Consider the following 23,802-nt stretch of genomic DNA (forward strand, 5'->3'; position numbering starts at 1 on the left):
GAGAAGCTACAGAAAAAAATCACACAATTTTTAACATTTGTACGCTTGAATTTCTCAATTCAGTCAAATCTGTAGCGCACACTAAGCCAAAAGGTATTCTTTAAAAGAGTAATATAAAAAAACCTCTTATATAACAAGCCTTTTCCCTCAAAGTGATATCAATTAAATTACTTAGAAATGAGCAAGAAGTAATTCTGTGTGACCCTATAGTTTTCTAGCAAGGTATTATCTATCATGAAATCGGTAACAAATGAAACAGAATCCATCCGTTCAGCTCTAATTTTCCTCCCTATGGATATCACCCAGAAGTGCTGCGTTACAAGGGAGAGGATAATTTGAGACTAATGGAAAAAGTAGAATTCTGCAATGCCAAGTAACCCAGAGCTGTATCAAAATGCCTTTGCTTTCAGACATACTATTAACTTATACAAGGAAAGTGAAGAACAGAGAAACCACATGTTTGCTGTTATGCGTACGATAACTTACAAAGTCAAGCCTAAACTTTCCTCATGTTTCATTTTACTGTAGTATTTTTGTTTTAATATCTTAACTCAGCCCAGAGCATGTGCAAATTCCCATGACTGGCAAAATGTCAAAATGAGCATTTAATTCAAGTAGTTTCCTATATATCAAGTCTTTTTTTTTCCCACTCAGATATAGATCAATTTATTTTAAATTTAAAATCAGGAGCTCTTGGAAGACGCAACACAATCTTTTCCTTAACAACCAATCTGCTCAGTGAAAAAACAGTATTTACTAAAATTTGCTGGATGATATTGAAAATTGGCAGAGATTTTTATAATTATTTGTTTTAAATCCAACCAAGACAAAAATATTCTAGAAAGGTATCCTGAAACAATTTATGAAGTTAAAAAAAAATCTTTCAGAAGACCTGTAAGTTGAAAACATTTGCTTGCTGGAGCCTTTGAGCAGTAACAGAAAGGTGGACATTATCAAATATCAACGGCAGGAACTGAAGAAGCTTAAACGGTCATTGCAACTCAATGTATACAAGGAAGGTAGTTCTGTGATTTGTTACGAAAATATATTCTTTTAAACAACTTTGAATTTCATCACAAGATTGAAATGATGACACAAGTTGCTGCCCACTACATGAACATCATGTAGGAGCTTTAAGCATCTGAAATGGACATCTAGCTTCAAAAAGGAAAAAGAAAAGACAAAAATTTGAGACATATTTGAAGATTATGCCCTTATGGATGTGCTTTAGGGTATGAGCTTTCAAGTCAAAATAAAGCTGATTTTAATCACAGAACATCTTATGACCACATACCCCTAAAGCTTCTGCTGCTGCTTAAGGCGGCAGAGGCAGACACAACTTTCTTCAGCAAAGTTTTCCAACGCTCCAAATGCCAATTTTTTCCTTGACCTTAACTCTCATGTTATATATGAACTGTCCACCAACCACACTGCATTCTTACCACAAGGGTGTGTATGATAAGACCTAAACACTATTTTAAAACGTCAAAGGAAAAATGAACTAGTTCTAGACTGTAAAGTCTGTGAAATCTGACATCATGACAGGACTTATTATTTTTAGGAATTTTTCACTTTTTTGTTAAGCTTTGTGTTGTTTTGCCAGCAGTGGATATTGCAAAGGATAAACATAAAAGTGGACATTAGCTGGCCCAGGAGACTCCTAGCAGCCTTTCATATAAAAGCCCTTTTAAACTCAAATTAATTCTAGCTGTAGTTGACAGTGCTCAGGCATTTGATTAACTAATGCCTACAGAGTGACCTCATCCACAAGTTCTGTCACCAAGAAATGGGTCCAGATCACAACCAACCCTGATGCTGTCTGGGTAGCAGAAGCTGGATGAAGAGAGCCAAATCCCTCACCATCCCTGGAAGAAAGCAGCCAACTCCAGATACAGTTTGGGTAATGTTGGCATGGGAATACAGGGAAAATATGTAAATCCAGCTCTGTTGATCATAATTTCCTATGGGAAATTAAGAACAGCTGAGGGTGCTCCCATTTTACTAATGGCAAGGTCAGTTACTGTTTTGTTAGAAAGAAATTGGCTAGTTAAGATTCTCTTGTTAAGCTACTTCCATAACTTAAATAGGGTTTGAAACAACTGCCTGAGGCAACAGGAAACAAAAAAATTTCAGAAAATAAAATTGCAGGACAAAATACATAATCATCACCATAAGGAAGGGCATCCCTTAGCGATGGTAACAAGGATCCCCAGTACAAAAGCGGCACTTAGAATAACTCAGTTTGAATGGGTTGGATGAGTGGACAGTGAGGTGGACAGAGAACTGGCTGAATGACAGAACTCAGAGGGTTGTGATCAATGGGGCAGAGTCAGGATGGAGGCCTGTCACTAGTCATGTTCCCCAGGGGTCTGTACTGGGTCCAGTCCTCTTTAATATATTCATCAATCACCTGGATGAAGGGACAGAGTGTAACCTCAGCAAGTTCACTGATGATACCAAGCTGGGAGGAGGGGCTGATACACCAGAAGGCTGTGCTGCCGTCCAGCGAGACCTGGACAGGCTGGAGAGCTGGGCCAAGGGGAACCAGATCAAGTTCAACAAGAGCAAGTGCAAGGTCCTGCACCTGGGGAGGAACAACCCCAGGCACCAGTACAGGTTGGGGGCTGAACTACTGGAAAGCAGCTCTGTTGAAAAGGACCTGGGAGTGCTGGGGGACAGCAAGCTGACCCTGAGCCAGCAACGTGCCCTTGTGGCCAAGAAGGCCAATGGTATCCTGGGATGCATTAAAAGAAGTTGTGGCCAGCAGGTCGAGAGAGGTTTTCCTACCCCTCTACTCTGCCCTATTGAGACAATGTTTGGAGTGCTGTGTCCAGTTCTGGGCTCCCCAGTTCATGAAGGACAGGGAACTGCTTGAGCAAGTCCAGCAGAGAGCTATGAAGATGAGCAGGGGACTGGAGCATCTCCCTTATGAGGAAAGGCTGACAGACATGGGTTTGTTTAGCCTGGAGAAGAGAAGACTGAGGGGGGATTTCATCAATACCTATAAATATCTAAAGGGTGGGTATCAGGACGATGGGACTAGGCTCTTTTCATTAGAGCCCAACAACAGGACAAGGGGCAATGGGCACAAGTTGGAACACAGGAAGTTCCACCTGAGTATGAGAAAAAACTTCTTTACTGTGAGGGTGCCAGAGCAGTGGCACAGGCTGCCCAGGGAGGTTGTGGAGCCGCTTTCTCTGGAAACATTCAAAACCTGCCTGGACGCGTTCCTGTGCCCCCTGCTCTGGGTGTCCCTGCTCAAGCAGGGGGGTTGGACGAGATGATCTCCAGAGGTCCCTTCCAACCCCTGCCATTCTGTGATTCTGTGGTTTGTCACACCAAAGATGATGCTTAAACGCAGTTCAGCTGAAAACATATTAAGGAAAATATTAATGAAATTTTGTCTTAAAAGTGCACAAAACATTTGCAAAACCAGGAAGAAGCAGAAGTCGGAGACCTTTCAATGTAAAACTTCAGCTATGGTTGGTAAGGGAGCCTTTATTTTATTTCCATACCATGGCAAGCTCTTTCTTAGCCATCTGCTGTTGAACAAAATGATTGAAATGTCTGAACAACTTTATATCGAACTTTAGTTCAGTTCTCAATGGGCAAATAATCCACAGAAACACATAGAAATATTTTAAATAGCATTTTAAAGTCTTAGATTAGGTAGTTCAAGAACTTCTATTTTACATAAATAAAACCCAATACAACTGAATCTCTCTACCCTCCAAAACATCTTGCACATGGTTCACATAAGCTTTCAACAGATGTATTCCTGCTTGCTGAACATGACAGGGCATGTTTTATTGGCCTATTAATACACATCTCCACTGCTTTTGGAGGAACAAAGGTGTCTGCAAATGGGTCAGTAAAGCATGCCACTGACTACCTAATACTGTCATCGTGACACTAAAAAAAGCAACGCATGACTTCAAAAAAAGTTTGAAAACTCATAATAAATTTAAGCATCTCTCCACATCTGTTACTTTTAAATCTCTCTGGATAAGCTTAGTATTTAAAAGAACAAAAGCAGTAAACAAATAGCATTGGCCTTCTTTCTAGCTATGCTCCCCCCCCGAAACATTTACCCATTTTTTTCACAGATGTTCTTTACTCAAATTCCAGATTTTATCCTTCCCTTTTGTCTTGCAACTGGAACAGTTGTTTTAAAAAAAAAGTGAAGCTCTGACTGACTGCTGGCCTGCCAAAAGCTGGTTTACATCACTCAAAATACATTTGATTTAACTTCTGTGGTAAAATTTATAAGCAAATCCTTTACTTGTATCATAGACCTTATACCAGTTCAGCTGATGGACACGTGCAGCATCCCAGAACATTACTCCCCAAAGTAGGAGGGGTGACCAAACCTCGAAGAAGAATTGGTACAACTCACTGCATGTAGTCTGTGCTTTGCTGGAAAATAAACTTATATTTCTTAAAAAAACCCTACATTGGACTCCAACAAATACCTGTTAATTCACTATTGAATACAATGAGTAGTTGCCACTAATGTGTTTCTTTTTTAAACGTGTTTTACATACTGGTTATGCACAACTTTCACACATTTGCATAAAAAATTTGAAAACTACCTAACAGCTCTTCTAGCTACCAGTGGAGCACGTTGGAAACGGTCTTGTCTTACATAACAGTCCCATTCTGAGACGAAAAATGAGTTTTGCGAATGCACATTTAGCATCAGCTGGATATTCTGCAGGTGAGGAAGGAAAAAACAAAAAACCAACAACACAGTTTCCCATGAAGTCCCTAATATTTTACGATCGCAAGAATGGTCTGGCAGGTAAAGCACAAGAGCCAACACACAAGTCCTGCTCTTGATTCTGCTGTTTGACCTTGAGCTTCCCCGTATCGCTCGTCCCCGTTCAGTGAACTGACAGGGATGTTAAAGCATTCTTCGTTAATATTTGTTAAATGATCTGGGATATTAAGACAGGTTTCTAAAAGTGTGACAGTATTCTGGGAGCTAGCAAACATGTTAGAAGCCTTCAGTCTCCTAAAAGTAGGAAACAGAGACTCAGTGCAATGTTTTTCTGTTAAAAATGGATACCACGATCATGACTGAAGGCCAGATTAGACAACTTTCATCTTTGCACTCACTGAAGGCACAAGTTTTTACTCCCAAATTAGATCTAGATTAGGGGAGACAGACGGGAACTGGGAATAGTGTCTTTCACTCACAGAATTTGGGGTTGAGGCGGGATTTAGCACACAAAGCTGCAAAGGTTTATCACATCACCCCTTTCTGCTCCAGCTTACAGTCCAAAATATTAGCTTAAGCCACTAATGCAATGTCTTAAACCACAGCAGCTATTAGCTGCTTTGAACACGAGTGGCAGCCCTAACCTTCAGGCTGTCTTTGCAACCAAAGCCTACACTTTGTAGTTTGGATTGTCACTACAAATAAAGATGAAAAGTTAAATATTATCTTTATTTTCCCCGTTTCACACAGATCTAATGATTCACTACGCAGACAAGATGAAGAATGACCAGATAGAATGTTCTAAAATGGGATGGCTGTAGGATTGTATGTGGTTTTACAGAGGAAAAAAGTGGTAATGAGAGCTGTCAAGTAATTATATCCATTATATGTCTTCAGTGGTAAATAAGGTCAGTCTTGTTAGGTCAAATGATTCTTTCTCAATTTTCCTACTGGGTCATCCAAATGAAGCAAACTGAAACTTTTTTTTTTCTCGGGTAAACATGAACTTAGGGTCTCAGAGGAGAAAGGTGAATTTTGCAGAGTTATTTTTGCCTGAAGTAAAAGATAAAACCATCTAGGTAGACATCTAGCAAAGCTCAAAACAATTTGGTGCTAAATTAGTCTATTTTACAGTACTGAGGAGCTTTATGTAGGAGCTTATAACAACTGCATTAAAGACATTTAACATATGAAGTACAGTTTCCCTGCTTCAAAAATTAAAAAAAAAAAAGGTGAGAAGATATCCTTCTGCTTTTCCAAATTTAAGACATTCCCAGCAATGAAAATGCCATTACTAACATCCCTGTGCCCTACGCTTAAAAAGAAATAAAGTTTGACATTTGAGATTTAGCTGTGGAGTAGATTAAAGTATTTGTCTTACCTCTAGGAAATGTAGTTCAGGTTTTTGTTTCAATCAAATTGCAGTTAGGGATGGAGGGAAGATGCTCAAAGGATACAAGTAAGACAGACCAACAACTGACCTAGTCCATTTGGCAATCTTTGCTAAAGAGATGTTCAGGACACGAATGGGCCACTGTCTCAGAAGAAGAGTGTGAGGAAGGCAGCAGGGATATGTCTCATACACAGCATGGAACCAAATTTCTCAGAGGACAAGATAAAAAACAAATTAAAGTAGACCCCACACTTGTTTGTTCTAGGTCTCATCAGAAGCCATGCACCACACATTATGAAGACACATTACTTCAGACACTGTCATGTAATTTTCAGTACCTGTTATGCCACCATACTAATTGTGTTTTGAGTTAACTGGGTTCCCCTTAGGAAGGGTATACTGTACTTTCAGCTCTCCTTAGAAGAAGTCACCGAAAACAAAATAAATCTTTTCCATTTGTAATTGGGCCAGGGGAGGGTAAACATCATGCAGCTGTGCTTAGTTTAGCTCACACTCCCCTTGCAATCTACACATGTGGAGTGCTTCAGTAACACAACAGAAAATAAACAGAAAGACCAAGAAAAAGACAACTCAGACCTTCTGCAGTGGCAAGAACCCAAAAGAGTCTGCAACGCTTCTCATTTATACAGGGGCCATGGTTAAAATAAAATGCAGTATTATTGCTGAGATGAACTTGTAGAGCTTTACTTCTACACACCAAAGAGTAGTTGTTTTTTAAATATGATATGTCTGGGATCTACTTGTATTTTGAAACCTGCTTGAACACAGAAAATAAAATTTTAGATGTTCTTCTCAAAACTCTCAAAAGACACCATCTATTGTAACATATAACCCTAAGCACGGTATTTGGGAGTAACCCCAAAGGCTGCAGTCCATTTTTTTTATCCATAGGTTAAACACAGCAGGCACAGAAGGACCACAAAGTTCTCAATATCGCATTGCTGCCACAATTCCACCCAGGGTCGCCTCCTGAGAGGTGCCAGAGGATGCTCTGTGCACGTTGTCCTCTGTGCGCAGCCATGCCGCCTGGCGAGCCTGTGGCCCCAGGCATCTCCAGAGCATGCCATTACTGCTTTCCTGCTAGAGCATCTCGCTTCCTCCAAGGGAAGAGCTCAGCTTATCAGTGTGATCGCTTCCTACCTAACTGGTTTCAGTCAAAATGAGAGGGATAAGCCTAAACGAGGTTAGATTTAGTAACGTATCTACAGAGCAGGAGAGACAGACACTGACCAGCGGAGTTAATGGGTGAAGCAGCACCCTCCAGGGCCCAGCCACTGTTAGTTGATGGCACTCACTGCTTGCCCACTGTGGTTTGGCTGATGCAGAGCCAGTGTAGGTATCTACTGCAACGATAACCCATCTGATCAGGGCTTCCACTAAGGTATTAATTTTGCTACATACTATAACATGGCTGTAGTAAACCAGAGCTGCAATCTAAACATACAAATATAAATTAATTCATGTATTTCTGCAATCTTCAAGCCATTTCACCTACGGAACGATCCTCTAAGTAAATCTACTTACATCAGTGGATTTCATGATAGACATTCACATATATATACAGCTCTTCATTCCCATAAAGTGAAAACTTGGTATCCTAAAACCTGTAGAGGTCATGGCAGCTTTAAATTATAATTTTTTTTTTGCATGTGTTAAGATACAGTCATAGCAAATGAAAAAGAATGTTATGTCATTTTCTGAAAGAAGTCCTGCTTGACCAACCTAATAGCCTTCTGTGATGGTGTGACTGGCTGGGTAGATGAAGGGAGAGCAGTGGATGTTGTTTATCTTGACTTCAGCAAGGCATTCGACACACTCTCCCATAACATCCTCATGGACAAGCTAAGGAAGTGTGGGTTAGATGAGTGGACAGTGAGGTGGATTGAGAATAGGATCAACAACAGAACTCAGAGGGTTGTGATCAATGGGGCAGAGTCTGGATGGAGGTCTGTCACTAGTCATGTTCCCCAGGGGTCTGTACTGGGTCCAGTCCTCTTTAATATATTCATCAATCACCTGGATGAAGGGACAGAGTGTAACCTCAGCAAGTTCACTGATGATACCAAGCTGGGAGGAGGGGCTGATACACCAGAAGGCTGTGCTGCCGTCCAGCGAGACCTGGACAGGCTGGAGAGCTGGGCCAAGGGGAACCAGATCAAGTTCAACAAGAGCAAGTGCAAGGTCCTGCACCTGGGGAGGAACAACCCCAGGCACCAGTACAGGCTGGGGGCTGAACTACTGGAAAGCAGCTCTGTTGAAAAGGACCTGGGAGTGCTGGGGGACAGCAAGCTGACCCTGAGCCAGCAACGTGCCCTTGTGGCCAAGAAGGCCAATGGTATCCTGGGATGCATTAAAAGAAGTTGTGGCCAGCAGGTCGAGAGAGGTTTTCCTACCCCTCTACTCTGCCCTATTGAGACAATGTTTGGAGTGCTGTGTCCAGTTCTGGGCTCCCCAGTTCATGAAGGACAGGGAACTGCTTGAGCAAGTCCAGCAGAGAGCTATGAAGATGAGTAGGGGACTGGAGCATCTCCCTTATGAGGAAAGGCTGACAGACATGGGTTTGTTTAGCCTGGAGAAGAGAAGACTGAGGGGGGATTTCATCAATACCTATAAATATCTAAAGGGTGGGTATCAGGACGATGGGACTAGGCTCTTTTCATTAGAGCCCAACAACAGGACAAGGGGCAATGGGCACAAGTTGGAACACAGGAAGTTCCACCTGAGTATGAGAAAAAACTTCTTTACTGTGAGGGTGCCAGAGCAGTGGCACAGGCTGCCCAGGGAGGTTGTGGAGCCTCTTTCTCTGGAAACATTCAAAACCTGCCTGGACGCGTTCCTGTGCCCCCTGCTCTGGGTGTCCCTGCTCAAGCAGGGGGGTTGGACGAGATGATCTCCAGAGGTCCCTTCCAACCCCTGCCATTCTGTGATTCTGTGGTTTGTCACACCAAAGATGATGCTTAAACGCAGTTCAGCTGAAAACATATTAAGGAAAATATTAATGAAATTTTGTCTTAAAAGTGCACAAAACATTTGCAAAACCAGGAAGAAGCAGAAGTCGGAGACCTTTCAATGTAAAACTTCAGCTATGGTTGGTAAGGGAGCCTTTATTTTATTTCCATACCATGGCAAGCTCTTTCTTAGCCATCTGCTAATTCTGCAACCCCTGCCTTTCTGTGGTTCTGTGAACAAAGTAATTTTTGCTCCAACATCCTGCTGAAGCAAGCCTACTTCAAGAAGTGTCTCTGCAAGTTTCGTTAAATATTCTAATAAAGACAAAAATAACTAGACCTAATTTGATCAATTTTCATTACAGTTCTTGCCACAGAATAACACAGTGTATCTGTAATTGCCCTTGAAGAAATACAGGATTATTTGGTGTGAAACACAGGCAGCCCCTGCCTTTGCCCACGCTGACTCCTACAATGTGTGCATGGTGACTTTTGGTGGAGAAGAGTACAGTGCTACACTCCTACCGCTTCAGGACAAAACTCATGTTTATACTAGTAAAAGGTGAACACTCAGAAGAAAGGAGCGATATAAGTTTGGGATGATGCAATCTGTAAAAGTCTTTGGGCTTGTAAATGAGAGATTTAACATGAAAGTATTAATGATGTTGACAACATTGTAATAAATGCCTCTAACAGAACCTTGACTACAAACCTCTGAAGTGTTTGGAAAGCCCATAGGAAGACTAGAGCTCGTGGTAATGACATGTGATATTATTTTATTAAGCAATCGCAGAAAAATAAAATAGTCCTCCTTTTAGCATTTCTAGGAACTTCCATCAGAGTTCACAGGCGTCATAATGATGTTACTGCTGAAACTCATTAGGACTGCAGCTAATTCTCTCCCTCCCTCCCCCTCCTCCTTTTAAACAGATGAGAAAGTCACCACATTTACTGTAGCCACACAGTAATCACCAAAGTTCTTGGGTATGTAAAGCTACTGAAAGTCTTACCTCAGATGATTTTGAGTTTTCATAATATATACCTTGAACTAAGTCACCAATAGCACTTGAAATGAGTTCCACAACCTGTAAAAGAAAAGGAGAAAACGCCTTACATCTTTAATTGTCACTGAATTTACTAACAAAGCCACTGCCAGATTTCCAGAGAGATTATATGGTCATAACTTTCCTTGCAGAAAGCTAGCTGTGAGAGACTGCAGGATTTACTGGGATATATTCTGCACAAGCACGATCCTGTCTCTCTGCTAAAATCTCTACTACACTAACTCTTCTATCAAAGTTTTAAGTTAATATAAATGAAAACCAAGACTTTTTGTTTTTTTGGGCTTTTTTTTTCTAAAGTGTGAACTATGGAGTGTATTCTCACAAGGACATTCACAGAACTAATAAATCCCAGTTCATGAATATGAGACAGTACCTCATCTGGGCTTTGTTTTGTTTTGTTTTTTTTCCTGCCAAGTAAATACTTCACAATACCTCTCATAGGGAGCTGTTAAAATTCTAATCTACGTGGCTAATACAGAAAAGTCAGAATCCATAGAAAGGTAACCTTTCAAATGTGATCATTTGGTATTCGGGTGCCCTGGGAATGCACTGTGGATGTATTTAGTGCATGGCCTGAGGCTCAGCTGTACCTCATACACTGAAAGTCTGCAACACGGGAATGTTTAAATCAGATTTATCAATCTGTATTATCTTCAGGGTTCAGACTTTTTATTTTATTCAAGCAAAGCCTAAAAATCTGAACTTGATCCAGAATGTAAAACAAGCAGTCCACAATCTCCCTGGAACTACTGTACAATTTAAAGTCATGCACATGAACTGTCTTAATTGGAACAAAATACTCAGATTTATCATAAAATTAAATGCAGGCATTTGAAATAAGCACACCTTAAGGCTACCCCTTTAGTTGCTCACAAAGTTTTAATTTCTTGAATGTTTAATTTCCTATGCATATAAGTCTATATCTGATCCCTCTTTTTGCTTCCTAAAATTCAACATAGTTCTTATTGAATTAAAAGATTTAGTTTCAGTTTTTATCATTCTTGTAACTGAAGACAAGAAGTCAAATGATAAACCCCCTAACAGAAAGATATTTTAACATTTAGGCATACTTTATTTGATAATAAAAACACATTTGTATGCTAGTTTTGAGTACCAGCAGAAAGGTTGTGTGTTTTCTTTTTTTTAAACACCCGTTCATATACATATTCATACACACAGAGCAAGCGCTAACTTTAGAAATGGTGCTGATTAAAAGTCATGTTTTTTCTTGCAATGCATATGGGTTAATTTGCAAGATCTATAAAAACAGCCTAAAAAAAGGGAGAAAAATCACATTGCCCTTTAGGAAACTAGATACCAAAGAAATATTGTAGCAATATGAGCTGCCGAGGAACTGAAAGGACAATGATCCTACAGTGTTGCCAGATGTGTTGAGTTATTTAAGTGGGGAACAGAGAAAATGAGGGGCTTTTTTTTCCTTCCTCTTCTCCCCCCCCCCCCCTTTTTTTTAAAGGTATCAGATAAGCCCTATTACCAAATCCAGGAGGATTGGGTATCGCCAATAGGTCTATGAAAGTCTGTAACTAAATGCCCAGGATCAGATTGTATTACCGTTTATACAAGCAACATCCCAAGATTCTCCTGATGGCTAGGACACATAATACAGATCAATCACTCACTAAAAAATGTTATGGTTTGTGAAATGGTCTGAGCTCAGAGACCTACACTGGTAATACGAAGAGGAATTTACAAAGACACTGAGTCCTACTCTAAATGTCAAAGTGATAGTATGAACTTTTAACAATGCATCTGGCTCTGGATAACCAGACCTTTTCCTCTTTCGCCTGAAACTCTAGACTAAGCAGGACCCTGTTTTGGGGTTTCTTTCTTCCATCTCTTCTTTCTCTTTTTAGTGCAACTCTACTCTCAAAGGCAATTTTAACTGACTTAAAACAATCTTGGCAAAACATTTGTGAACAATTGTACCTCTTCCTCTTATGGTTTATAAAACATCTTAGGAGAATTACACATCCACTATTTAGAAGAATCCATATATTACATACCATTAGGCCTTTAGTGTTCAATAGAACACTATATGTTAGCCAGAATTTAGTATTAATATTACCTCCCTTCTTTCCAAATCTCTCTTTTTAAAAAAAAAAAAAAAATAAAAAATCATATTTTTGTAAGGTAAATGCAAGGCCATACAAATCACTACCAGGAATGAAATTCCAGTTTCAAGAGCACAGTGGGATGCTTGCATGAGGCTCTGTTACTTCATCAACCCTTAATCTGATCTCTGAAAAGCATCTGCTGCAGCATATCAGTGGCCTGGGGTCCTGAGTGCTGGGGAAAGCAATGAAAAATGAGGAAACCAGGTAATTTTCCCCTGTATCCCAAACCGATATAGAGGAAGAAAAATTATTACAGATTCAGTAGTATTCATGCAGTCAATGATACACTGACTAGTTCTTATGCAGCACTTTTCATCAGAAAATTTGAAAGCAATCAACATCCCCCGTAAAATTTATTCCTTCCTGTTTTATATAAGGGGAAAACAGTGTCAGGGAAGTAATTTTCCACAAAATCATGCAGCATGACAGTGGAAGAGCAGAAAACAGTATCCAAGTCATGTCGATTCTCATCAGTGCCTTTCTGCCTGACCAGTGCCCTGTTCCACTTGCTGATAAGCAAGTTTGAAGAGCAGGAAAGGTAGATGAAAAATCAAGTGCTCCCAACTGCTTTTCTTCTCTTCTCATTTGAAGGTTGAGCTCCGTTTTAAACAAGTTCAAAGACAGGGAAAGGGAAGAAAGAACTGCCAGAATTAGTGCTTCAAACCAGCAGCATCTCAAAAAAGACCAAAGGCAGCCTATTCATAATCTCTCTTCCCACTATTTTTCCACTCCTCTACACATTTTTGAGAAGCCTGGTCCTTCTTAAGTACTCGAGATGAGCAGGAGTAACATATTGAGAGAAAACAAACTTCCACTCTATTTTTCATTTTCCACTCTGCATCAGCATCTTCCAAAGCACTGTGTTTTCTGCTCCCCCAGAGCATCCGCAGGGCTAGGAGCAGCCCAGGGCACGACCCGTTCCTCACAGGTGACAGGTGCACATACAAATAATTTCACGCCCTTTAAACACATGTTCTGCAACAGTTCTGCTAGGGTTTGGTTTGCCTTTTTTTTTCCTAAGGAGCCATTAACTCAACACCTTTCATAGACATGCGATGTCTTCTGCTTTTAAAAGATCAACACAAAGGCTGCCAACTTATGATGAACATTGGGAAAAGAGACTGATTGTTAAAGCAAAAATCTCTATTACTATTTAGGCAGACTAAGTGTATAACATGACGTAAATTCTGGATGCTAGCACGTGATGCCTGATTCCACAGCAAGAGTTCATGCTCTGACCTCTCCCATTTATGCAAATATGAAATAGTCCAGAAGCCTGTTTCAATCAGCCTGAATCAGCCTATGTTTCAATGCCAGAAGAGCTCTGCATGTTTGAAGATCAGAAGCTTGATGAAACTTAATTTGCCCTTCTCTGCTACAGTAACTTATCTGTCAAAAATGCAGAGCTTTAGACCTTCTAAGTTCTTTAAATTTACTTTTACTCTAGTTTCTCAAGCTCTGATTTTCTAAATATTGATTGAAGTAGTAAAACAAAGCAGTAGTAATTTTCGTAGTGGTTCAGAGAATTACTCAGGATGTTCAACCATCCACACATTGAATTTCCTCCACCCTTTTCCTGAACTCAGACTAAATATTTCAGGCAGTTTACTCAGAATCTATCTGTAAGATAATTCAGGGTTCAGAACTCCCAACATATTATGTGCACAGAGAGACACAGAATAGAGCCACGCGTTCACTGGCACGGGTACAGCAGCCCAGTTCTTGCCTGCAGCTGACTGCCCTGGGAAATCCAGATCTGCCTATAAAAAACAGCCAGGTATTTTCAAGTGAAACTTTAAAGCTAGGAGGACTGCAGGGAAATCACAGAATGAAAGTGTTCTACCAGAATATCTTACTTCGAAGTTAGAAGATACAATTCAGACTCCTTCAAGCACGGTAAAAAGAATAGATTCTGGGCCCCACTCATCCTTCACGAGATTTCTAAACACCCTGGATGAAAAGAAGACATTGCTGCCATCAGTTTAGCAACTCAAGCACTTTGTTCCCCTTACTTGTCTTTGAAATATTTTGTTTAAAGTTCACTGCAACATAACACTGCATATGTATTTTCTCCTGTTTTTCATCCTAGTTTAAAAAAAGGAATGAATTTGAGCTCCATTCAATATGTGGTGGTTTTATTTTAAATTCAGCAGCTGAAATGGAATTGATTACACAGACCACTCTATTTCAGAGTAGTAATTCAGTGTCTCTCCAGACTCTACTGGATATTTTCAAGGGGAACATCAAGGAAATGATGAAGCTCCTACAGCAGGAAACAGCAGTAGGAAGAACACAGCAATGGATATATCTTTGCTCCTCATCCTTCCCGATTTCTATTTGACAAACTTTAGCTTTGCCAAATTCCTTTCAAGAAGGACCACAAGTAATTCCTTCCTTTCTTAGTCTTTCTCTTTCTGTCTTTTTGGGCTGCTGGTCTTGAAACAATATCCATTCCTTACACATCTGCTGTGACAGACCCTACTCCTTGCTGCTGATGCGTGGACTTGAAAATGTAGCAAGACCTCTCCATACAAGTAAAGAAGAAAAGTAGATAGCCAGGGAACATTAAATATACAGATAAAAGTTCCTTCAACTTGCATTTGACTCCTCCCTCTCCCCAGGTGTTAATTTTTGGAAATATTTCCACACTTTAATTCTAATAACTTTCCATAGGATTTTAAATACTCTCCTGCATTTGACACAGAAATATTGCAACACTAGGAAGCTAAAGACAAAACTCAGTGAACAGCTGAAACTGGATTTTGATTGTTCAATAATACCTAAAAAAAAAGGGAGCAAAAAAACCTCTATGGAGTTCCAAGAACCTCGAATTCAATTTTCTTTCCTAGTAATCTCCTCAAACACCATTAGTCATACAGGTAACTAAGTGTGCCAGTCTACAGATATTTTTAATGCAATGTTTATTGGATCTTATTGGATTTACTATTTAAAATCATCTTGAGCTTTGCTATTTTTTTGAAGCTGTCCCTCTCTTAGCTGAAACACACGGAAAGGACTTCTCAGTGATTTGCTTTCTAGCAAGTTTTAAATGCTCTTGGAAAACACACCATTTTCTTCACTGTCTTAATGACAAATTAGTAGCAAAACACATTATGCAATGTAAACACATCACCTGAACCCACTACTTGATAAAAAGGTACTTCCTAGACATAAAAAAACTCTTCAAAATAATCTGCAGCCGTCAATTTGAATATTGTTAGTATTGTCAAATACCTGCCTTAAGGTCAGTCTATCTTAAGGATTTTCAACAGTGTTAAGTTACCCTTTTCATGCTGATGCAACACACTCCACAGAGGGGCTCTCACTAGTATTAAGGCTTCTGGTGCATAATTCAGTCATTTTCCTTAACAATAACATAATCAACAGAAGAAATATCGTTTTCCCTTCTTCACCTCCGCATGGTACCTTACACAGTGTATTAATATCTTTGTAGACCCAATGCAGCAGATGCTTGCGCTGAAGCACTGAACCAACTGTTGATGAGTGACTCAGGTTAGAGAAGTACATGATTTCTTCAGCCTAACCTTTTTGGACAGGATCATTTCATTGCATATCCTTCTTTTATATAAAAGAGTGAACAAAGAAGGCATTGTGACTACAGTCCTCTGTAGCTACAAAACCTTCCTCATCAATAAATTAAGCAGGAGAGCATGGCTATAAAACACTACTTCCAGTCATGCAGGTGCAGACAACCATTGAACTGCGATACGTTCATGAATGAATTGTGGATTAAACAGATTAAAAAATAATCTGATCAGCTCCAAACTGCCAGAAAATATACATTCGAGTGGTAGTAACTATTTTGCATAGACTGTATCTGAATAAACATGAATCATAAGTAATATCATTTAGCATCTGACATATGGAATCAACTAAATGAAGCTGCAGATGTTTGCTAAACTAGCAAATCAACAGCCCTCTGTACCAGGAGTGGCAGCAATCAGATTCTAGAATCCAAGTGAAATGCTGCTGAATTTCGAAACGCTGATATTAACCACCACTTCCAGTCCATCCAGAGATTCAATCTTCTTGCTAGCCAACAAGATGCCAAACACCTCAGCATTTGGTTTAAAAATACAATATACTTATCCACCTAACTGCTATAATTTTATGCCCTATGTTATTGCACTGAAGCCACTCCAGATGTAAAGGCACTTCTACTAAAAATTTGACCCTGGGAAGGTTCATTTTAAAGATGAGCCTTACTGCAGTGCATAAAAAGGGGAGGATATGTAATCTATCACCCTATTTACAAGCCATGTATTTTTAGCCTCTCCTAGTAGTACAATGTGTATAAGCACCTGCTGGGAAGGAATGAAGAAGAGGGAGCCGAATTCTTCTCAGCGATGCCCACTGACAGGATGAGGCAATGGGCACAAATTAACACATGAAATTCCATCTGGACTCATGAAAACACTTTACTGTGAGGGCATCAAACAATGGAGCAGGTTCCCCAAAGGGGTTGTAAAGTCTCCATCTGTGGAGATATTCAAAAGCCATCTGGACATGGTCCTGGGCAACCTGTCCTAGCTGACCCTGCCTGAGCAGGGGGTTTGCACTAGATGATCTCAAGAGGTCCCTTCCTTCCAACCTCAACCATTCTGTCATACTAGCAGCTGGTGGAAGAGGACCACAGCTGATTTTGCATACATGCATCTGCAGCACCAGCAATAACAACTTTTCTCCTCTTTGAAATAATAAAACCAAGGCTACAAGGCTAGTGCCAAATACTCTCTTAGAGAAGGGTTAGTTTGCTGATTGTACTGGGAACAGATTTCCCTTTTATGAGTAGTTAAGTTCTTGGGAGACTAAGAAAGGCCAAACAGACAAATTTTAGATTCTTATCACTAATGCTAAGAGCTTTGAATTGCAACTGAATCATCACAAAAGTCTATTTTCACTTTTTAAAAGTGAATTCTCTGTAGAAGTTGTACTCCAGGTGGACAGCTGACTATATATGAACGACTGTGATCTCCAGACCTTCTGCAAAATTGTTTATTAACCATCTTATCATGAAGTCCACCTCTGGAACCAAACATGTCCTAAGATCCCACCTACTCTAAGATGGATGTTAATATGTATTAAGTCCTCACTCAAAAAAAAAAAAAAAAAAAAAAAGCTGTTTGAGATAATATTGTTAAGACAGCATTTCACCAGAAACAGATTGGATTGCTTTTTATCATACTATGCACTCCTAATAGGAATCCTATGTTTAAGAAGCGGACTTTATTTAAAGCCAAGAAAACACAACTTGTGATCTTCCACTGCTTCAGCTATAAAAAGAATGAAGTTGGCATCGCAAACATCACTCATGGAGAACATCACCTTCTGCAACTTTATGAAAATCCATTTTCATTTTATAATTTGTGTATGAGTTAAAGCTATTTAGCAATGAATTCCCCCATGATGATTACTCATGGCTGTGAAAGAAAGAGCTGTAATAAACATCTCTGCTTTAAGAAACCCAGACAGTGGCAATACCTATTCTAAGTAGGTGGTGAATGAAGCAGCAGAACTGCTGGCTCTCGAGAGTCCTTTCTCACACCGTGCATCTCATGCAGAATAAAACATCACACACCCACCAGTTTTCATTACTTCAGTTCCTTAGAATAAATTTCATTTTCTTTTGAATATCAATTTCCTACATATTCTGGCAGAGATCAACACCCTGGATACAGCTGCTTGTTAAAAGTTAAGGAAATATCAAACACAGCCCCTTTTCAATGTTTGCCTCAAATAACTGAAAGACAATGTCTTCTTTGACAAGTAGAGAGGTTTCCCTTTTAACAAAAAAATATTAAAACCTTTCTTCCATAATTTGGCTTTAACATTCAATGAAATTTATATTCTTTTATATATATATATACACACACACACACAATATGCATGTAGATCTCAAAGCCTGCAAATACTTTTGACTCCTAAACCATTTGTCTTCACCACTAGACAGCTGCCAATTCAGTGTCATACATTAAGGTAGCAAACAACAGCGGGGTCAGCCACTGCTACCCCAGCTATCCAGAACACATATCCAAGGTATAGCGATTTTCTTGACATCTTGGGTGACCTCTGACCTTCCTCTCAACAGAACCAGCTTTTTCTCAGTTTCTTCAAATTAGGTTTCACTTTGTTCTTCACTGATGCTCAAGAGTCATCTCTGAAAAGCCGTCTCTCTTTCATGCACAGGTAGCATATTAGTATTTTCCAGACCATTCTGTTAATCAGAACGAGGCATACAGCAGTTCTATCAGAAAAAGAACTACTTAACCAGGGGGTAAAAGTAGCTGTGTGCTTTACCTCTGAGGAAGACAATATTTATCTGGAATAATGACAGGTATTTGGTTCAGGAACTCAAGCAGTAAGCATTAACTTTGATCTGCCAGACAGACCAGAGAAGCAGAAAGATGTGTCCGACTGCTATTACGAGGAAGGCAAATGCAGATGCAAGTTGAGGAAATTGTTAGTAAGACAATTCAGAGGCAAGAACATTCAACGGACTTTCTGCAAGCCAGTAGGAAAACCTTTAGTATTCTATTGAAAATTCACCAGAACTGAGTGGATAACTTTTTCCTGAGACTGTTACTTGCTCAGTCAATGTAGCATTGAGACAGAATCTCAAACACTCACAATTCTGTTCTTGATAGCTCCATGCCTCAGTGTTTTCAAAATATTCTTGCAGTATATTTTTGGGAAAGAGCTTCAATCTTAGACTTGATTATTCACAGTGATACCTATGACTACGTATTTTGATATCAGTCTCAATCTCAGTCCTTCCATGTTCTGCAGCAGTCATTCTGGCACAAGGCGCTGGTTACAAGTCATACATGTCCATAAGGGAAGTGGCAAAAATAACTTCTTTTTTAAAACCATTTTTTTCATTCAGAAGTGGGGGGACAGAAAACAGACTGAAATCTAAACATAAAATTTTCCAGCACTGCTATGGCCAAGAACCGTAGAAGAATAATCCCTTTCAATAAAGACCTATACTAACCCCAGTAGAGTCTAGCTTTGGGAAAGCTTAACATAAACACTAGCTTTAAAAACCAGTACAGGTGCAAAAGGCCACTAAGGTAAAGGATAGACCTGTTTGAGGAATGCACTGATTAGGAATCCAGACAAAGTTAAGTGGTTGTAATCTCAAAACCGACATTCATTGCAATGCAGTAGAACCCTTATGGATCAAAAAGGAGACTGTTTCTAACCCATTACCACAATTACAGATTCGGTATAATTTTTATCATTTCAATTAAATTAATAAGTTAATAAGCTGCGTCACCTAATCCTCTAATTTAACTTCTCCAAAAGATTACTTTTCAAATATATAATTGCAGCCATTAAGGTAATGAAGTTTTACAAATATTTAATTATATTACCAGTTATAGATAGCAAAAGTGAAATAGAAAAAAATCCGTGGAAGATTATGAAAACCAAAATGCTTCATTTTCTCAGGAGTTATTTTAGGGGCTATAAATTTACCTGTTGAAAACAAAGGCAAATGATGCTCTTGCTAAGGAACTGTTCCACTCACATGAGCACAGAAAGGGTCAATGGGCAGAGCACAATGCAGTAATTAGGAGATTCACTAGCATCATTCCACAATTTTATCATCATCACCACAAGAACTGTTACCTCTAATGACAGCAGGAATGCTAGACACAAGTTTTAAGGCAGTAGCATGGGAAAACTTTGATTAGCAAGTACTGATTCCAATAGATTTTAATCTTTTATCTCTAACATACAGGATTTTTTTTTTTTCCCATAAATACTTTCCTCAGTTATTACAAAGAGTGCCTTTTTGCTACCAAAGGAACTTCACATGGCTGTAAACAAAACTTTAGTAAAGAAATCTTATTAAAAATCCAGTCTGAGAGAACATTGGGCAGAAAAAACAATACATGTCCATTAAATGGACATCAAGTTTGTTTGAATTACAATCTCTTTCAGGTTTTAATTCAAGGTAAACTAAAACAAAATTTACCTCTCAGAATTGGATGCAAACTAGTAAGTTTTGGTGCACCCTAAAAATAATTATTACAACAAGTTTTAAGAGTTGATTCGTAATTATGTATGAATCGTAACAATGTATTTATCAGTATTGAAAGTGTGTTTGTATTCTCCAATAAAATCTATGCTAAGTTCTACGCCAATATCGAATACGTATCTCAATATTTGAAGACACAGAACTCCTTACTTAGGGTTGCCCAAAGGAGAGCTTTCTTCTGTAATAATGCAATCATGATGGCTGATGGCTATGCTGTCTTATGTCATCCTATATCAGGTTAACGGTTCAAAAACATTACAATTCTTCCTTAGTTTTCTTCTCCCCCATTTCCCAGATAAAAGTGTTCCTTAAGTATACTTTTCCACTGAAGTGTACTTTTTTCAGTTCAGAGTTCTTTAAACTTACTGATATTTTGCAGTAGTGTCTGGTTTTGAGAAACACTCCTGTAGCACTCTAAAATACTAAATTAGAATAAAAATACTCAGCAGTATAGATACTATCCTACTCCCTATCTAGTCCAGTACGGCACCACCAAATAGTGCCTCAGGGTAAGGTCCAGCAAGACAGTCATGATAACAGACTTCAGAAAAAGCTCTTGATCCTGCTCTGTAGAAAAAATTTGAAGGTTGTTTCTCTTCATCTTTCTTCCTCTCAGGAACTCAATTTTACTATCAAACTTTATCACCTGGGTGTCTCGATCCAATCTGATCTCTGTTTCTTACCAAATTCATGCCTCAGTGTCACCCAGCTGCTCTGTGAGCTGACAATTTTAAGGTATTTATCTCTTAACAGCAACTTGTACCAGGGAGGGAAATGGAAGTAGGTAAGTGAGCAGAGATGAAGAGTTAAGAATAATTAAAAATATATACATTATTTTAAAATGATTTTATCATCAGCTTCAGTTTTCACTGTTAACACTGTAACTGGGAGCAGACTCCTCCTGCTTCTCACCTTTCCTACATGTTTTCATCCTGCCTTCTCTGATCCATACAGCTACAGAATCTCAGAAGGAAAACTCAGATTAAGGGTCTTTGTTTATTTTATCCAAAATATAATGTAATATACATAGCAAGTATTTATGGTTAAGATTTTCCACCAGAGAAAACAATGAAGAATAGGTCTTTCAAAATAGCTTTCACTGATCTGAAAATAACTCATCTCACAACTACATTTACCAAGAAGCACCTTCTACTCACCTCAAACAAAATGAAAAGCGCTGTTCTGAGGAAGAGTAATTTGGACCTATTACAAGTCAATGGCTGCTAATGGCTGCCTTTACATAGGCAACAAGACATTCCTTTTAGAAATGGTATTTTGTCTAGGATTCTTGTTCGTGTGCACTCTTCCTGTTCTTCAGCATAAGCTTTCAGTTGTGAGGAGAGGACCAGAAAACTGCCACTGATACTCAGAATAATTTCCTTAGCCCATCAATGATTTTTCACTGTTTTAATACTTAAAATATTTTTTGAAAAGTTTATGGTCTTCTCTTGACATCATTCAGGAAAAGAAAAGGCCTGATGCGAGTACTACCTCTCCTAAAAGACATTTCAAAATTATAATTGTAGATTCTAGTTGACTTGTTTGTCAGTTCTCAGAAATATCGATTTACATTGAAAGAGCAACTGGCATAATTCCCAAAAGGGGATACTCTCCGTATCCTTCGCTGGTCAGCAAGGAACCAAGTCGCTCAAGTTCAAAACGGAGCATTCCCCATAGGACCCCAACTGATGCTTCAAAAGTAGAAACCACAGTTCAAGATAAGCGGTTCTTCTATGAAGCACAATGTACATTCAGACTATTGCAATAGGAAGACATAGGAAGACTTACATGAATAACTCAATGTTTATGCAAACACAGGGCCTATTTTGTCAACAACACATTTATGCCTTTAGGAATACGCAAACTTAACATAAGGAAATGCATCCACTATGAGTACTACATCTGTGCTACTGTTTATTTATAAACAAATAATGCTTAATAAAACAATGCTCTATAATGTGGTCTTCTGGCAGAGTTCTGCATTGACAGACAAGATTCTTAAATTCAATTCCAAGCTTTCAGGCTGTAGATTTTGAAGTGCTTCTGTGAACGGTTTAATCGTTCCAAAAAGAGCTCACTGAATTATAGTGGGGAAAAATAGAGTCATTCTTAAGATTTCAGTTAGAACTACAGAGAACACTACCATTACACGTAGGTCAGGTTTTTGGGCTAGGCATTTCTATTTTGGTTGGGTTTTTTTTTCTTTTTGGGCTGGGTGTGGGTTTTTTTTTTTTTTATACATATATGTTGTTTTTTGACAGTTTGGTGTTGGTTGGTTGGTGGTTTTTTTTAATACAAAGGGATGCCTTCCTATCAGTTTATGGAGTTGCAAGCAATAAATTTACAGATTATTCTACAATTTTCTTTAGTCATCAGCACATTACAGTAGGCATTGCACTAAAATGCATCATTTCATCCTTCTGAAGTTTTATGTATCACTGTCTTCAGAGTGTGGGAGGATCAAAACTGGTCACAATTACATCTTTTATGCACCTTCTCCATAGTTTCATAAGACAACTGATGATTCAGATGCTCTAGGAAGCTCCAGCAACAGGTTTCTTCCAACTTGTCTGTGATATACCCTGAAAAAGCACATTATCTGATAATATCATGGCCAATATTCACACACCACTTGTGTTAAAACGTCCAGATCTTGTGTCTGGCTGAAAGGTGACAAAAATGCCAGTTAACGCTTGTTACTTTTGCTATGTTTGCGTCTGAATGCCACCCTAAAAGTATTACAAGAAGCGAAGGTTACATAAGCAGAAATCAAAGACAAAACCAACACTTTTTGCTACCAGAGTCAAAGCAGCACTTCCATGCAACAAAACTTGCTGTTAGCACTCCCCCATCCTTGGCTAAGCTAAGTGAGATGATAACAAATATTGAAGATATATTACCTTCAGGTGGCAACAAAGAACCAACCCGTAAACATATCCTTTTACACTTCTTAATAATTTACTCAAATATTTATTTAAAACTGTATATGGTCACATATCCCACAAGATAGTTGGAAGGTACCTTATTTTGTTAGGCAAACATAACTTTTCCACCTCTTCCACATCTACGTTTTTATGACGACTTTTACAAGTATCTTATCACAATCCTAGTATCAAAACACTGCAACTTCAAAATGAGAAAACCTATCAAAATAACCCTATCATCCCACATACACACACCCCAGTCCAATAAATTAGCACATTTCCATGCATTACTGTGTTATTTAAGTAGCAAAAACCAGCCATGCCTTTCCTTGTCAAAGGTTCACCATTCCTATACTCACTGCTGACACACCAATTACTAAAAGATAGCCAACCCAATTCCTCTTGAGGCTCAATTCTGTTCTAAAATCCATGGATTAGCAACGTGCAATCTACTAAAGGACACAATTCTGAAGGAAGGTTATATTGATATTATCTTCAGTCAACAATATAATTTATCACTGCAATCAGCAGGCCA

The 23,802-nt window shown here is 39.0% G+C and overlaps 1 protein-coding gene across 4 annotated transcripts in view; it reads right to left on the reverse strand.

Moving 5' to 3' along the window:
• PDSS2 (decaprenyl diphosphate synthase subunit 2) overlaps positions 1-23,802 on the reverse strand; it is a 125,341-nt gene that overhangs the window by 21,438 nt on the left and 80,101 nt on the right. For 3 of the 4 annotated variants that reach the window (XR_012659610.1, XM_075087396.1, XM_075087399.1), the window contains exon 4: positions 10,093-10,167. The exons of the other annotated variant lie outside the window; for it this stretch is intronic. Coding sequence is in view for 2 of the 3 variants with exons in the window: in XM_075087396.1 (XP_074943497.1) it covers positions 10,093-10,167 (75 nt within the window). In the remaining variant the exon portion in view is untranslated. The remainder of the gene's footprint in view (positions 1-10,092; positions 10,168-23,802) is intronic. 4 annotated transcript variants of the gene reach the window in all.

The sequence above is a fragment of the Phalacrocorax aristotelis genome, chromosome 3 (assembly GCF_949628215.1).
Source record: "Phalacrocorax aristotelis chromosome 3, bGulAri2.1, whole genome shotgun sequence".
Classification (NCBI taxonomy): domain Eukaryota; kingdom Metazoa; phylum Chordata; class Aves; order Suliformes; family Phalacrocoracidae; genus Phalacrocorax; species Phalacrocorax aristotelis.